The 12,500-nt window shown below is 48.3% G+C and overlaps 3 protein-coding genes across 6 annotated transcripts in view; 1 reads left to right on the forward strand and 2 right to left on the reverse strand.

The window, feature by feature from the left end:
• Window positions 1-543, reverse strand: part of LOC126578666 (ADP-ribosylation factor 1) — a 5,451-nt gene extending 4,908 nt beyond the window's left edge. The window contains exon 1 of one of the 4 annotated variants that reach the window (XM_050241461.1): window positions 439-543. The gene's annotated coding sequence lies outside the window, so the exon portion shown is untranslated. The other 3 variants (XM_050241468.1, XM_050241465.1, XM_050241466.1) reach the window with 3 other exon arrangements.
• A 144-nt stretch (window positions 544-687) lies between these two features.
• On the reverse strand, window positions 688-5,035 carry LOC126577150 (uncharacterized). The gene is made up of 6 exons (XM_050238575.1): window positions 4,722-5,035; window positions 4,033-4,446; window positions 3,875-3,956; window positions 1,666-3,767; window positions 1,452-1,584; window positions 688-1,365 (listed from the first exon to the last, which is right to left on the reverse strand). Exons 2-6 carry the CDS (start codon window positions 4,417-4,419, stop codon window positions 1,256-1,258), a joined length of 2,814 nt encoding a protein of 937 aa, XP_050094532.1. The 5' UTR covers window positions 4,420-4,446; window positions 4,722-5,035; the 3' UTR covers window positions 688-1,255.
• Window positions 5,036-5,687: 652 nt separating this feature from the next.
• LOC126574028 (sorting nexin-8-like) lies at window positions 5,688-12,351 on the forward strand. The gene is made up of 6 exons (XM_050233954.1): window positions 5,688-6,734; window positions 9,943-10,043; window positions 10,127-10,218; window positions 10,935-11,474; window positions 11,555-11,771; window positions 11,836-12,351. The coding sequence occupies exons 1-6, from the start codon at window positions 6,110-6,112 to the stop codon at window positions 11,887-11,889; spliced, it is 1,629 nt and encodes a 542-aa protein (XP_050089911.1). The 5' UTR covers window positions 5,688-6,109; the 3' UTR covers window positions 11,890-12,351.
• Window positions 12,352-12,500: the final 149 nt, after the last annotated feature.

Here is a 12,500-nt window from a genome sequence, read left to right on the forward strand (position 1 = left end):
CTAGGGGACACTTTGCGCAGTTACTCCCAGCCAAAGCTCTGTGTTAAAGGACACTCCACAAATCTACGCTGATCGAATACCGCATCATGGCCTTCCTCCGCTACACACTCTTCCTTGTCCCTTTGCTTACAAGTACACATCGAAGGATACAACCTATTTATCGAAATTATACAGTCAACACCGAACACAGCCAGGTCAATGATGGAAAACAATAATTCAATTCCTTTTTTATATTGAATTCGAAGCAAAACCACGCACACCGGATGCTATCCAAGAACCGAAAACCGACGGCCTCCACGTAGCCACCGCCACACACTCCAATCCTGTGCCACCGTCACAAAGAACCCCGTTTGCAGCGACAATTTTGCACCTTTATCGCCCGCAGTTCCCCGGCCAGGGAGATTATTGCACACGAGATTACCGTAATCGAACACCTACCGCTGAGAAAGGAATACGAGCGGGCCAACCTTTTTCTTCGTTGAAAAATCCTCGAACGCGAATCTCGATGACTTGGATGTTATGATTTTCAGGCAACTTGTCAAGTATCCGCGTGAACATCGCGGCACACTGGGATGCAGCAGTGGATTGGGCTGATTGTACGGCACACGATACCGCGGAATCGGTCACACCGTAAGCGTTGCGACGACCGCGGCCGATGGTGAAACACATTCAAAATCGGCGTAACTGTTATCAATATTTATTGAAGAATAATAAAACTGATGCCACCGGACCGGATTGTACTTCTGCGGTTGCTACATTCGATTAAATTCCGGAGACCGCCTGATGCATCTCAAATCTCTCTGACCCGAGGTGATGATCAAAGCTGTGCGAAAAGAAATACTTCCGGTAAAGTCTAGGATGAAAAAGAATCGGTCCATTAATGGCGATTCAAACTGTAACCCGTCGGAAGCTTGTCTGATCTACTATTCTCGAGCTTATGGTTTTATCATTTGAACTGTGCTCCTGCTGGCAGTTCGTCGCTAACCTATACCTATTGCCTACATATGCGAAGATTTCATTGTATTTCTATACAATCACTATCATTATCTTTACTGCAATTGTGGCCCCGCCCTACCCTAGCCATCATCCAGATGGCTGGTGTGGTGGAGGAACTAAAAATGAAAATTTGAGATGCAATGATGCAAGAGAAAAAGCCATGGAAGGCTAATAGCACACGCACGCTTTAACTAGTCAGAAAATGATAAATTCATTACTTAAGTAATTAATAAAAGGCGTAACGAATGCAAACGAAAACCTATTCCTCAGTCGGGTTGGTCAGGTTGAGCGATTGGTACTGCTCATCGGTCACTTCGGTCATCATAAGTGACCCGTTGGGAAGCATCAACACGACGCGTCTAGTACCACCTATCGAACGTCGGAAAGAGACACGAAAGAGTTAATCAAAGAACGATAAACAAAGAACCGTTTCAGGAGCGATTGCAAACACTTACCCGGTGAAGGGGCACCCGCTTGTACAATTTCAGCCGTTATTTGTCCATCTTGCGAGTCCTCGGTCTGTATCGTCAGCTGTTGATTGCCAACCATCTGCATCTGTGCTTCCTGTTCTTCCATCATCGGTTGGCCCTAGGGTCGGGAAAAGAAAATGAAGTTCGTTAAAAATCATTTCGTCAGGACAGTATTCACCTTCTCCCGCCGCTCGCTTACCTCTTCCTGTGGCATGGCAACTGCTTCCGAGATGGCGGAGTTAAGCGTAAGTACGCCCGACGAACCACCATTTGTGACCTCCTCTTCACCTTCCTGTGATGCCATCAATAGACAATTCTGCCCATCGTTCGCTCCGTGGGGAATAAGAATGGTTTGACCGTCGGCATTCTTGCCCGCCACACGGTACAGTGTGCCATCCTCACTGGCCACGAGGAAAGCTGAACCATCCTCACTGGTCAGCATCTGGTCCACCTCCAGCTGCTGTTCCGTCAGCTGTTGCTGCTGTTCGCCAAGCTTCGATTCCTCTTCCTTCTTTTCATCGGCAGCCTCCGCTTCGTCGGGGCTCGGAACCGGGGTCGGTTCGCCTTCGGCCTGGGAAAGCACCTTACCCGTCACCGGACACAAGGTGAGGGCACGGGGTGGGCTTGGTGGTGGCAGCGGCAGGTTCCCCGGGAATCCATCGCCCATTTCATCGTCCTCATCCTCATTCTTGCTCGTGGCTGATTTGGTTGACAGCTTTTTCGCCGACGAAACGGCTGAACTCGCCCCTGGAGTACCGGCTAACGGTCTCTTCACCACATTAAGACCCTGTTTGCGTAGAGCATTGATTTTATCTTCCGAGGAAGTGTTCGTTGCTGCTGAGATGGCCGTTCGCACGACTCCCGGAGGGGTTTTGACCGTTTGAGTTACGCCGGTGCGGTTCGTGGTCACCGCTGTTCCCGCGCGTGGCGTCAGTGTTGTGCGGGTTTGAACACCACCGACGACCGTTGTTGTCTTCTGCACTCCAGTGGCGGACGCCGCGACGTTGTTGGTGACGGTGCGAACACCACCACTAGTTACCACTCCGGCCTGTCGCTGTACCGTCGCTGCGCCCGTCGTCGTCGGTGTGGTTGAAACAACCTTTGTTGCTTTGCGGATAGTCTGCTTGAACAGCTGGGGCGTTCCATCAACGTTGCGACGTATGAAACGGGTCGTAACGTCTCCGCTCGTAGTACTCGCAGTACTTGTGCTGATTGGCACTGACCGTGTAATTGGAGTTGAAACTACAGCGCTACCTGTCGCACCGGCTACGGGTGACGCCTGTGTGGCGTTTTGGGCTGTTGGTGAGTCGCTGACTTTAAAAATACCATGCGTTCCCGCTGCTTCCGATCGGTTCACGATCTTAACCGTTGCTTCTCCGCGAGGTGAAGTGTTCACTGTAGTTCCCACCGTGCCTGGCTTCTTGGTGATGCCACTCGGGATGCTGGCATCACGCGGTGACTTGATGACCACCTCCGCCGCGTTGCCATCCTTCTGTGTACCATCCGCTCCTCCGCCGGCACCATTGACCGTGGCTTTCGCGCCGGAAATGGGGAATATCTTTACGCTGCTACTTTGCGAAACCTTGCTCAGTGCTTCCGTCACGTCCGTTCGTGCACGCTTTCCTAAACCATCCTGCGACGAATCGTTATCAAGGTCACTATCGTTCAGTTTGCGCTTTACTACGCCTCCCGCCTTGTTCTCGCCATCGGTACCATCCGTATCGCCTGGCGATCGACTGCCGGAAGTCCACAGCTTCACACGATCGATGGCAGTCGCCTTTGCGCTGCGCGGTGATCCTTTCGGTAGGACGGTAGTAGGCGTCGATGCCGTCGCCGTGCCAACTGCGGTACCCGCTTGTTTGTTCTTATCCAGACGCTGCTGCTGAATAGTGCGCGCAGCAGTAGCCGCACGCTGTTCCTTCTGCTTGGCCAACTGCTTCTCGAAAAACTCCAGCATTCCCTGGCACGAGTTAAGATGGGTAAGCGGTTCCCAGGTGTTCTCATCGTTGTTGCGCTTGCTCCACTTGACCAGGTACTCGTGCATTTTAATGACCGGACTAAAACGTTTAGCCAAAATCTTTTCCACCTCCTCCTCGGTGATGATCTTCGTGTCCGGATTGGTACGCTTCGCCACCGCACGCTTAACCGGTGTCTTTGGAGAGGTTGATTCCGTTTTTATCGGTGTGCCGGTCACGGTACCACGCTTAGGATCGAGTGGCGACAGTGCGGGACGGTTCGCCAGCTCGCCCGGTTTCCGAAGGTGGGGCGCAACACGATTGACCGAGCCCGGTGTTCCTGGTTCTGTTGAAAAGAAAAGATCAAGCAAGAAGCAAACCAGCCCCAACAACGAATAGGTTTAGAGAACGAACATAGCAGGCCTAGGCAATGTTTCACTGGTTAGCACTCACTCTTGTCCGCTGCATCGGTGGATGTTTCCAGAATCGTTTTGGTAATTTTTACTGGCATTTCCTGCAGGTTTCCACTACCGATCTGTGAAAGAAAAGCGATTCACTCGGTCGGTAAGTCCTTCTTATCTTCATAACTCGTCTGTGTCAAGATTGCTTACCCTTGCGAATGATTGAATAGTTTTGCCGGCAACGATCCAGGTGTCTCGGACCGATTCATCCAGCTTCACCCAAGTCTGGTACAGCTTCCACGAGTTGTTTTGGTTCGGTTTGTCGCCTTCGCTGGCTGTCGTCAGGCTCCGTTGGGCCGATTTCCACAGCAGAAAGGCCCACACCTTGGCCTGTGCCTCGTCGCAATCCTGCACACTGGTCGCAGAACGCCGACAGTTCGGTTCATTTTCCTTGTGAGCCCGGAACAGCTCCAGCAGATGGAAGACGGTATTACAGCGACCGCAAACCAGCACATCCGAGGAGCTAATGTCGGCCTGCGCCTTCTTGATCAGGTCCGCGTGCTTGCCTATGTCGGCCGGATCAATGTCCTTTCCCATCGCGCCGGATCCTTTTAGGGCAGGAATCTGAACGGAAAGAATTTGGAATTATTCGCTAGCATTTTATTCATTTTTTTTCTTTGCATTCTGGCGGCATCAGTAAATGGCGCAATTGTTTCCGGCGACGTTCTGGGGTATCGTTTATTCTAACTTGTACGCCTGTAACGCCTCGTTGCCTACGAGCTTGCGTGCAAGAAGCAGAGCGAAAAGTGAAGCTTGCGTTTGATAAAAAAAAATCTGGGTTTGGCGACGCGCACCGAGTGCGGTTTTTTGTTTTATCACCGAGATGCTGCCGCACTTACCTTGACGAATTCGATATTTCACCTGCGTCCGTAATAAGCTGGTTTTCCCGCGCGGGCTTCGATGTGGCGGCTCACTAGACGGGCACGCAATCCAACCCTGCGCCCGACGACTCCCGCGATTTGACGATGATTTCTGAAGTCTGGGACCGCTGAATCCGGCAACCCCAAGCGCCGTGTGTCGTCAACACTTTTCACGAGTGGACTCCGCGTTCTTATCTGATCGGAACTTGCCTTCGTCTGGCCAAACACACAAATTTACGACGAACGGCCCAAATTGATGCGGAGCACGGAGCAAATCAACACGGTCAACCAAAATTTGTGGTCCGTTCGCTAGTTTTGTACCCACCGCTTGGGTACACTGCTCGAACTGCCCGAACCAACGAAGTAGGCAAATAACTGCTCGAACGAGGGGTCAGCAAAACTGTTTCAGAAAATTCGTTTACAACGCCAAGCTGAGTTTAAATCAAAACCAGAAACCGTTACAGACGTTTGCACAAAATCGTTGAATTCGTTTGCTGAAGTGCTGGGTGGTCGACGGCCATTCTTACCGGCTGCACTATTAAAAACAACTTTATACGACGCGTACAACTCAGAGTTAAAGTTGCTTTCTTGATTCAGATTTAATTCAATTCTGCTTTCGGCGCCTGTGGAATTCACACCCTCGTAAGTTTGTCGAAATATTTGAAAGCATGTTAAATACGATTCCTGTTGGACTGCTTTCGCGGTTTTCTTCATAGACGCACGGTCTATTATGTTGTTTACTAAATAATATTGAAATAAATTCGTCAATAAAATGTACAATCAATTTTGACCACCTGTCGGCCCCTTTACGAGCTCATTGTGTTCTAAGCGTGTGTGCGTGTCCTCACAAGCTGGTAGTTGTGTGATGGCTGTTTGTTGCCGCGCTTCTATTGTTCCTTGGATTGTCGCTCTCGCTCAAACAAAATTGGCGCGCGGAACGAGCAAGACGTGTGATGCACGGTTCCGTGGTTGATTCCAACAAAAACGTGTACCATGTTGTGATTGTGCCATGTGTCCGGGTGTAGTGTATCGTTAAAGGGTTAAATGCTTTTATCACGTGCGTCTGAATGAGTTCTGCTCCTGGGCCCGTCCCCCCGCTATAGTTCTGCGGCTGCACCATCGGGTGCATAAAAGTGCAATTATCGATTGCCGCTAGTGTGTGGTGTGTTGCTACCGCGAAATCCCGATTTCGCATCTTCCCCTTGTGCGACACCCATTTTTCTCCTCACCATCCGGCTCGTGTTCGAGAGAAAGCACGCGCACTACGCGACAGATAGCCGACAGAGTGTGCCGTGAGAGTGCGGCTTTCGACAGATTTTGGGTTTCGTATCCCGACGTGATAAGAGCGACATAGACGTCGGCCAAAAATGCCCATCGCCGTAGATGAGACGCATTTCCATCATCCACCGCCACCGGCAGCATCCGTACCGTTGGCAGCTACGGAACCGCCATCAGCCCCGGCCTCGATCCCGATGGTGCTGATGGATGTCTCCTGCTCCGTAACGAATGGGACGACCAACAACAACGGCGTAGTAACTCCATCGAAGCAACACCTAGCAACCTGGCGTAGCAACGGAGGGATGCTGGACTCTTCTCGCTCGCCATCGGTCGGAGAAACCTTTGTTTCCGCGGCTGCCTCCACCTCGTCCGCTGTCCACAGCGATGATGCTAGCGATTCCGAATCCGGCAGCGATGGACCGGACGAGGAGGAAGTTAAAATGTTGGATCTTTCGCGGACATCGCCTTCCGGTGCCTTCCGCTACGTAACGACCACCACCATCACGCTAAGTGGCGCCGGTGGCGACGCTACAAAACAGCCCCTCGACAGGGATCAGCTGGTCGCCAGTCCGGGTCAAGATTCGGGCCGTAGCGAAAGTGTACGGCAGTCAGCAGGTGGTCAGGTGAATGGTGAAACACATCGGGAGACGTACATCTCACGCTGGGAAGGACCCTCATCGTCCGGTGCTTCATCGATCGCGCTATCCGTTGACGGTAAGGAACGGTCGCAGCTTCCTGGTGAAGATGTGGTTGGCTAGCAAGAAAAGAAGGAGAAAAGTATGTTCCGTCCTCCATAAAAGCTAAACTGTCTTTGGTAAATTGAGAAACACCAGACAATTATTCAATTGAAGACTATTTGAAAGTGAAAAAAGTGTTGTGCATAAAAAAGGCTGTAGCATTTTTTCTGTTCCTATATAAACGGGTTGTATGCATCACGTTTGTGAAGTTAAATTAATGCGTCAATACTATCAATGCATTATAATAGAAAACGTCTAAACCGTAGCTAGTAGATAGTGATGCTCCGAGCTGGTTGGCGCACAGCTGCTGAATGTTAATGGACGCATTACCATAGTTACCCAGGTGAAAAGGTGTCTACGACCGTCAATTTTTACCGGAAAACATCGGTAACACCATCGCTTTCGATGCCAATATGATGATAAGTACATTCTCTCTTTTTCTGATGTGCTGATAAGATGTGTGTCTGGTACGAGTGGTGCGATATCTCCCAGAACCTTGCGAATCTTAAAAACGATCTTTATCAGGGGTGACGCACACCATTGTTTTGTTGCTGGAACGATCTTAGCATTAAAACTTACTAGTCTAGTACGCTTCGACGCGGTATGTAACGATAGCGTGTTCGCTCGCGTTCCGATCCCAACAACTTACATGCACACCTGTTTGGCTGAAGATGCCTCGAAACCAGTTCCACAAGGTCACTTGGAGTGATTTTGACTTTTTTCCGCTGCGATTCATCCATCACATTACCCTTGGTATGGTGTGAGGGTCGTAAAGTTCACATTATCCATACTATGCCTTTAGTTAAGCCATTCGTTTTTATTTATTATCTCAGAACAGAACATCGGATGTAGACGTCCGAGAACTAACATGCCCATGTTCTCCTTAAGTTTGTTTCAACCGCATCGTGTACCGGAAGATTGTATCCACCGATCGCAGAACAAGGTTTCCACCATGTGACCGAGGCGTTTGCAGAACAAATTAACGAATACATGGAGTGTATAGGTACTTTGTGGCTATCAATCGTACAATCGCCACAGTTTATGGCATTTTCGGAGCGTGGAGCGTGTGGTTATTTGTTTGTGTACCGATCGTATTAGCTGCGACATTAGGTCACTACCATGGCTACCAAATCGATCAACTCCGTAATGGTTGCTCTTGCCTGGGCAGCGAATACAATGACGAAATTTAAAAGCGAGTACAACAAATTGAAATACAAAACATGTCGTTGTTTGCAGTTAAACAAATTCTATTTATTTTACATAACTGTGTCTCTATGACTCAACTGTGAATGACTAACGAACGGTTGCTTTTGAGGCTAGAACGGAATAGCTCAGTGCGTTGTTTAGTTTCAATTAGGTTCCAAAAGCGAGCATTTTTCAAAGGAACGTCTACAAGTGGTGTTTTTTTACACGATACTGAACGATAAAAAAACAACACGGAACCTCGATTATCATGAAACGCTCAAGGCCGGACGGTTTCACGCGACAACAGTATGATCGCTTTCTTGCGCAGCTGCTCCAGCATTGCGGTGGCTACAAAGGACCTCTATCAACCCTCTTTTTAAGACGTTTTCGTTAGCAAAAAACCGGATTGGTTCGTCACCCGAAATTATTCATCATTCATGTGTGAGAGCGTTTTGGCACTTGGCGAACATGATAAATGAGATATAGGGTAAAGGGGAAGCCGGGATGAGGAAGCGGAGTGGCCGAACGCTGGACTTCATTAGAATGCCGAACAGGTTTTGTGCGCCCCCGGGGATGCTATACGAAACTTATGCTGACTGGCCAGGTTAGCAGCAGCAGCAGTGGCCAAAATGATTGTATGTTGAGTCCAAGCAATGGATTGACGATCGCGATGTTAGAGGTTGGGATTGTCTAATTCCCTCGCAGACACAGCTGTTTAGCAGGTCCTTTTGAGCTGTTGTTCTGGATCGTTGGTGGTTTTTGCGGTCTCAGGCAAACCAGAACACGTTCTCAACATTCATCAGTGGTCGTGTCGTGTGCTAACACTAGGAAATGGCATTTCTAAATGAAACACTCGTTAAATGAGTAGAGAATAATGAATCGCATGGGTAGTGAAATGCTTTGAGATAACCCTGTTGTGATCAGGTCACTTGTTGCTAGGTCCGGTATAATTATTCGTAAAATCGTTGCCACATCAGTAGCTGTTGTGCTTTGAACGATGATGAAGGTCAAGCAAAATTGCGACCAAAAATAGTGCCCGAGTATAATTGCGGACTCAGAACAGTGGCACGATGCCAATCGTTTACAGTGCGCGGAAGTGCATTCTGAATCGAAATACCGCTCAGCCTTTGGCCACACATTTTACCCATGCCAAACCCTAGAAATAGCAACCATGGGTTTATTGTTGCGCTATTCTTATCGCTCCAGAGTTCGGTTCTAGAACCGTGTTGGCGCTAATCGCTGCTGGTACACACCTCGAAAGAGAAGAAAAAGAAGGTGAAAAAGTAGAACCCAAAGACGCAACATTTGAGATGATAACATTTAGCAAACCTCCCTTGGGCACTTGAGCAACTGCCGCCGTAAGCGGCTTGCTTCGATTTCAGATAACCTGACCTGTGCAAGCGGTTCGCGGATCGCGTGACGGGGTCATTTGTTAATCACGGATCTAGTACGCGTTCGTGAAGTTTGCATTAAATGTTTAATGTAACGTACATTGAATAATGGTAAAATGGCGATTTAGCGTCAAATACGTTCTGATCAGAATCCTCCGCATACCCGCAGTGCATCGCCGTGCTCTTATAACTTATCCCAAATGATTACTAATAACGGCTATGCATACCTGTAAACTTAGTGTAGCTTCCATAATGAGGCATGAGTCTCTGTTGGCATTCCTGTTGCACGATTTTATGGACTGGCGTTTATTCTGCCATGCAAAGAATCCATAATTAAAAAGAAGAATTTTATTTCGAAATTCATTTCGTATTCTTTAAACGTTGCCATGGGTGTTTCTCTTTCCTTCTTCCTGTTCTGATGGCCATAATTAAGTCTAACGCACACTCATTACTCACTCATCAAAGTGTGCGCAAGCCAACTCTGATCCTCGTTCACCCGACGATAAACTAGTAAAAAAAAGGTGTTTAGAAACAGTGTGTCCACAAAACTCGATCCAGTTGAGTACTGCAAAAAGTGACCTTTGTTCTGTTTCCCTTTACTTTTCCCAGCTGTGGACGATTTAACGATGCGAGAACTGAACGAGCGTTACATCAGCATTACGGTGGTACCGGAGAAGAAGGGTATTCTCCTGAAGCATTCCGAGTATGAGGTAGTGTAGAGCAGCTTTGCTCTATTATCACAGACAAAACTAACGTTGCGTTTCTTCCTCACCTGATTGGCCGCTACGCACAGATCAAGCTGAAAGGATCAGAAAAACCAGTCCGACGGCGCTACAAAGACTTCGTGACGCTGTACGACTATCTGGCCGAGAAGTATCCGTACAGGTAATTGCCGGGGTGGCTAGTTGAAGGGGATTATTGGAATGCCGTTGCATGTAGCACGGTTTGTACGTACGTGTCATCGGATCGGACGATATCGACATTGATGTTGTCGCACGTGCAGTACGGATGGAAGGTTATTTAGAGTGAAACAGAGACGACGTGCTTGCGGGGGCATGACCTGCATGACGTGCTTGTGGGGGCATAAGCAGCTCTCTACGGATGCCTTGGGGATGCTAATGGTGCAACGATCTTGTGGTTATGGAACCAACAAATCATTATCGTACGATAATTATCGGCCAAGGTCACATCGCTGAACGAGTAGCGGTGGTGACGTAACGTGGAATTGTTGCTGGCAGCGATGCTTGGTGTTGTGTTGGCTTGGAAACAATTTGTCTTTTTTGTGAAATGTTATCACAAATAATGAAAGCATTAAAAAAAGAGGTCCTTCCAATCAAAAGGGAGGCACAAACAGCGAACATGTTTTGTGGTTTACGATCACATTAGGATCACCAACGGAAGTACGCTGAAAAAGGAACCAGAAGCAATTTGTATAACCAAAAATGGAATGCTTTGTAAATCTACACTATTTGGTTTAAGCAAACAAACGCAGCAACCGTTGAATCGGCACAAACAAAACTATTATTTACTTTGAGCGTAAATATGGTCAAGATAAACAAAACCGTAAGATCAATTCTCAAGCACCATTCATTCCATTTAAGGGCCCTACCAGCGCTTCCGCCCAAACAGTTAATCGTGGATTCAATTGAGCAGCGTCGCCGTGGACTACTGTCGTGGTTAACATTTGTGGCACAGCATCCGGCCCTACGTCAATCGCCGATCCTCGGTATCTTCCTGCAGGACACTACCACCGACTATCGGTACCGGATGTGCGTAGCGTACGAGAAGCAGATCGATGAGTTTGCCCGGCTACGGGAAAATGCAACCATGCCAGCCATCGATGTGGACACAGTGGTCGAAACAAGAGCACGGTTACGCTGCGCACATAGCGCCATCGCTCGGTTGATGAAGCTCATCGATCACGATACGGTGCGCACCCAGAAGCAGGCTCACGATCGGACCGAAATCGATCGAATCTTGCAGAGTAGCGAACTGTGTGGACTGTTCGGTGAGCGCCACTTCGAGGATATGTCGGTGGGTTTGCGGGGTGCCACGCTGGAAGGTGAAAGATATGTGCAGGCACAGCATCGCGCCGTTATCGAACGGCTGCACCTGCTACTGGATGCCCTCTATGCTCACAGGTTCGTCACGCAATCGCTTTTTTTATCCCATTGGTTTGTTGTTAATTATCGAACCCATCTCTGCTCCTTCCCTATTGCAGTGATCTGTGCGATCGCGTTGAAAAAGGTGTTTTTGCCGAATACCAGAAAGCTCTCTTGAAAACGGAAACCGGCGGATGCAGTGCGCAGTTGGAACGGCGAGCAGCCTATGCTTTCTGCTGTATCCGCAGTGAAACCGAACTGATTCAACGAGAGCTTGACTCGTTGGGATCGATTCTACTGTCGTACGCTCACGAAGAACAACAGCATCATCAGAAGGTAAGGGGTGAGGAAGCGTTCCGAGCCGGCCAACTGTTCTAACATTTTACTATCCCTTTTCTAGATGGCCAAAATTTGGCATCAGCTTATAGTGACGGAATCCGGTAAGCTTATCTGAGCAAAGATTAGCCAACGATGGATAACAAACGCAGCGTGGATGCGAATCTTTCACATGCGATGACTATAAGCGGCCAAAAGGAATAGCAGAGCAGTAAAGTGATTAGGTTGATTGCCGATGCGATATCTATTTTGCACTCTACTTAGAAATGCAATCCAACTTAAGGTTCACACTGTACTTAGTGATCATTACTACTTCACAATTGTTGTTGAAGGATAATGCACAAAATAGCAACCATTCCACACGGGTTAGTGCCCTAGAATTGCGGTTTTGCTTAGGCCTTTCAATTTTTAGAATATAGAAACGCACAAAAAGAGGAACAAATGTGTGCTGGTGAGTAAAGGCAGAATGATAAACGTTCATGAACAGTGATAGAACGAAGCTCAAACTTCACTAATATTAATGTAGCGTGATAAACGTTTCGCATTTGCGCAAATAAAACCTTCTGAGTCGTCTGTGGAACTGCGTATCGTCTCACTACCACGGTCATCATGTATGGACACTTGGTTTGATAAAAAAAACGCATCAAACGGAACCGTTTTCGATACAAATATGTATAATTCGTTTATGACTCGCTTTTGTATGCTGCCCGTTCGCTTCGCACACTGTTT

This window comes from Anopheles aquasalis, chromosome 3, assembly GCF_943734665.1.
Source record: "Anopheles aquasalis chromosome 3, idAnoAquaMG_Q_19, whole genome shotgun sequence".
NCBI classification, from domain to species: Eukaryota; Metazoa; Arthropoda; class Insecta; order Diptera; family Culicidae; genus Anopheles; species Anopheles aquasalis.